Source organism: Octodon degus, unplaced genomic scaffold (genome assembly GCF_000260255.1).
Source record: "Octodon degus isolate 3935 unplaced genomic scaffold, OctDeg1.0 scaffold00011, whole genome shotgun sequence".
Classification (NCBI taxonomy): domain Eukaryota; kingdom Metazoa; phylum Chordata; class Mammalia; order Rodentia; family Octodontidae; genus Octodon; species Octodon degus.
The window spans coordinates 21,384,954-21,389,533 of NW_004524587.1; the positions used below are offsets into that span (position 1 = coordinate 21,384,954).

At 37.6% G+C, this 4,580-nt stretch overlaps 1 protein-coding gene across 1 annotated transcript in view; it reads left to right on the forward strand.

The window, feature by feature from the left end:
* The window catches only part of Cdh8 (cadherin 8), a 415,681-nt gene that overhangs the window by 146,526 nt on the left and 264,575 nt on the right, over positions 1-4,580 (forward strand). Inside the window, 1 exon segment of the mRNA XM_004625918.2 lies at positions 3,216-3,510. Coding sequence (XP_004625975.1) covers positions 3,216-3,510 — 295 coding nt within the window.

Genomic DNA, 4,580 nt, shown 5'->3' on the forward strand with positions numbered 1-4,580 from the left:
AGCCTCCTAAGAGCTGGGATTATAGGCGCGAGCCGCCATGCCCAGTTTCAATCACCTTCTCAGCGCACCTCAGGGGCGGGGCTGGCGCAGCAAGCTGGGGATCGAACCCTGGTCACTACGCTCCGCCTAAACAGGCACTTTAGCCTGCTGCACTAACAGGCCAGCCCTCTACATGCTTATTAAGTGACTGCATGGAGCCTTCTTGCACCACAGCCAGCCCAAGAAGTCCGACTGATCCAAACTGACTTGCATATGGTCTTCACCCTGCTAAAATAGTAGCAGTGACCTCTGGGAGGAGTGACACTCCCATTTTCAGGTGATGCAGTGTGAAAACCTTCAGGGCATTTGGAATATCTTTGCAAGCAGAGAAGGTGTCCCTGGTTGAGACAAATTGTCAAGGGCAGTATCATTGCATTATATGAGCAGAATCTGACAAACGGCAAGCTTGTAAAAAACAACAACAACAACAAAAAAAGCAGCAGCTTGTAAATATACTTCAAATAATTTGGGAAAGCAGGCTTGGAGCTGCATGATTGTTGTCTCTCTCTCTCTCTCTCTCTCTCTCTCTCTCTCTCTCTCTCAGTTTTTGTACTACAGCCTTTTTGTGAGTCACATTAGTTACTTTATACATCATATATATAACATGTGCAGGTACAAATAATGAGATAAATGAACGAACATAGAAATTTAATATTCTTATCAAGATTATCATTGGCCTCACTATGTAGATTGTAATCTAACTGACCACAGAGATAGCTCAGCAGTCTAAGTGCCTGCCTATACAAGCACAGGAACCAGGTTCAACCCCTAGCACCACACGCCGGGCCTGGCCCCAGACGCTATGAGCCACCGAGTCTTGCGTGGTGCCTCCCGCCTGTAATCCCAGCACTGGGTAGGTTGTAAACAGGAGGATCACTAAGAGTCTGAGCTGTGTAGTGATACCTTGTACCAAATACATAGATTGTAACCTAATGGACTAAAAGTAAATTTCTAGGAAAAGGGGACAAAATGATATTTTCTTACCTCTTTTTTCTATTTCATTTCAGAGTTGTCCATGTGTAAAAGCTACTTTTGTATGAGTCTTGGGAATTTGCTTACACTTACATTGGAACCAGGCTTACCTCAATATTTCCAGACTATTGCAGGAGTTAATGCTAAGAAATCAAAATGGTGTCAGTTATAAGTCGCTCAATATGGTCATTTTTGTGTTTTAATTGTTTTCAAGTAAGTGGATGATCTCAGGTTGCAAAATCAATGTGTCAGTGCACATGTTTAATTCCTAAGTATGTAGGCAAAGTAACAGAAAATCAAAAAAATTGTTAATCTCTGCAGCTCATACAGTTAGAAATCTTACCTATGCAATGTATTCTTCCAAAATTTTGTTTTTACCTTTTTACTCTTTAGTTATTTTGACACACAAATGATCACCAGAACCTAAGACTACAGTTCTATTTACATACCAGAGGTTATGAGTAGAAAGTACAGCACAAATACGTTCTCACACAAGTATAATATAACTAATTTAAATAGTTTATTTGTTAATTTGCAGAAATGGCAAGAGTGACACACACCGATATCTCCTGTGCTTCCAGAGTGGCTTGCATGTGAATAGAAGCCTTCATGAATGATATATTATTCAAATTTTCTTTTTTTAATAAAAATGCTAATGAAAATTTTAAAATGCACATAAATTAAAATGATCATAAATTAGGATTAATATCACATTAATGAATTATAATCCCACGTTCATTAAGATAAAGTGCCATTTCAATATTTGTTCTTGTTCATAAATTTAATACAATAAAAGAAAGGAATACACTATGAGATTCAATAAATGTTTGATGTAATCTTATGTTTTATTTTTTAAATATTGAAAAGTAAAGTAGGAAATCTAGATGCGCTTGGATTCTTTGTTACTATTTTATGTCTTTTTTATAATCCTTTCTTTTCATTTATTGAAGCGCTAAATACAATTCAAATTGGCTACGAAAGTGATAGACCTTGTTCTGAATAAAAGGAATCCCGAGAGAATGCAGTCCTTTGAATTTCTAGGAATACCTTTCAACAAGACAGTTTTATTTAAGGGGCGAATATTTGACATTTCATGGAGCAATAATGGAAACAGCATTGGCATTTAAGTAACCGACTAGAACTCAAACGGTGCACACTGAAACATTTTGTAAATTTAATTCAATATTTTTTTCTTTTAAAAGGCAAACAAAAACAATATCTATTCTTGTTTTTTATTTTTGAAGTAGAATTAATATAATGAAAGGGAAAAGGAAGCAGTTTAAAACATTTTTACCTCTTCTTGATAGCATGTCACGAAGAGTTGAGAGCCAGGGTTCCCTCCTGCAGGCTGCACCTAGCATGTATTCTGGGCTGAATCCATATCTGCTATAAAAACTTAATAACAATGCATTCAATAAATACATGCTGCCATTACCTTACATGGATTTGGATTCCTTTAGAAAAATGTCTTTTTATGTAAAATTGACATTTCTGGGCAAATATGTTGTCATATTCTGGTCTAAGGGTTCTTCTCTGTAAAATGAGATTTTCCTGGACCATAGTAATTGTAAGAATTCAAAAATGTAAAGCCCTGCAAAAGCCTTAAGACCTTAATACAAATCAGGTTATTAGGAAAATAATTGTCAGTATAAATATAACAGGCAAATCTGAATATAATTCTCGCAGTACTATATCTTAGTGTATCAAATATGAATCTTGAAGTGGTTATTGTGTGCATTAGCATATCAGTTATTTTATTTTTTTTGAAATATTAACTCAGTGTTTTGTAAATTTTAACAGAATGATAATTATATGAGAAATGATTCACATACTTCTTGGTGCAAAGGTAGTGATTCATAAAAGGTGTCTAATAATAGCATTCAGTGAATGTATCAATAAATTGCAAAAGATTATATATATTTGTATTTTTTCCTTGACCATTTCATCTTTGCATCAATTTTACACTGAACAGGTCAGAGTACTGTAAAAAAAAATCTGTTCTAACTTATTTAATGAGTTTCATTATATCTTGTTTCTGATATCTATCCCTAGGACTGTATAGAGTATTTGTGTAGTTACTTCTAGTAGAAATTGGTGAAGCGATACCGAAAGAACTGACCTCCCATGCACACTGGTGCCAGGTAGAACAAGAACGTTACAGATTAGTTAGCTCTGTCGCTAACTAACGTTACTTTTTATTTTAGCTCCACACAGACCTGGATCCCGGAAGCAAAAAAATCAAGTATATCCTATCAGGTGATGGAGCTGGAACAATCTTTCAAATAAATGATATAACTGGAGATATCCATGCTATAAAGAGACTTGACCGGGAGGAAAAGGCCGAGTACACACTAACCGCTCAGGCTGTGGACTGGGAGACCAACAAACCTCTTGAGCCTCCTTCTGAGTTTATTATTAAAGTGCAAGACATCAACGACAATGCTCCGGAGTTTCTTAATGGACCCTATCATGCTACTGTACCGGAGATGTCCATTTTGGGTACGTATGATTCCATTCTCATGAAATTACCGGAAGTCTATTTAAAATAGCTCTGGCATCAGGGATGTTGTGCTGTTGAATGAAAGACGTTTATTACTGACTTATCTCTAATTTGCATTTCCAAATCCCCCTTTTTGGCCCAAGTTCCACTGCTCAATGGCTTTATTCCCTTAGTGATAGGGAATGACTGACAGAGGAGCAGTTTTATGAAAATATCTCTCCTTACAGGACAATACTTCAATATGCTGAATTTGTATTCCTCTCCTAGACTTTTAGTTTGAGTATTGTTACTGAGGTGGATTTATCAAGATTTGTTTCAACATGTCAAGCTAATCCTATTGATATTTGCTTCATGTTTAATTATTTGTTTGTGCATATTCACATGCAGATGCAGACCATAGAGAAATAGGAAGCCACCCAGGACCATAGTCAGCCAGATATTGGCCTGAGCTGCTGTGAGTCCGCTGTGGGTGGGCACTCGCTGTTACCAGTGGGACTTCTGATTTTGTGACTGCTTCCCCTCATCTGAATAGTTCTGCGGTGTCGCTGAAATTGCTACTGACCTGTCCCACCTGTTCTGAGCCACCGAAACACCTATTGCACCTCACACGAGCAGTATATGTCCCAAAATATCGTTTTTGTGGCTTCCTTTCTGAACTTGAATCTGCTTTGCTAATTCCACATCCCAGCTGTGTTACAAAAACCTTCAAACTTGAGGTTTTTAATAGTGAATGGAGGGACACTTAAGCTCTTGTTGCTTGACAAAGCAGTGGGAAGGAGTGGGAAGGATGTAGTGTGTAAAGTATAGAGTCACAAAAGTCAGTTTTATGTATGCAGTAGACACTGAGTTTGTTTCAGAGTGCATTTAACAATGCATGTGAGGCCTCAAAGTCCCATAAATTAGAAGGATGTGAGTGCAGTGAGAAAGAAGGCAAAGGCAAAAGCAAATGGACAGAGAGAGAGAGAGAGAGAGAGAGAGAGAGAGAGAGAGAGAGAGAGACAGAGACAGACAGAGAGAGAGAGACAGACAGAGACAGAGAGAGACAGAGAGACAGAGAGAGAGAGAGAGA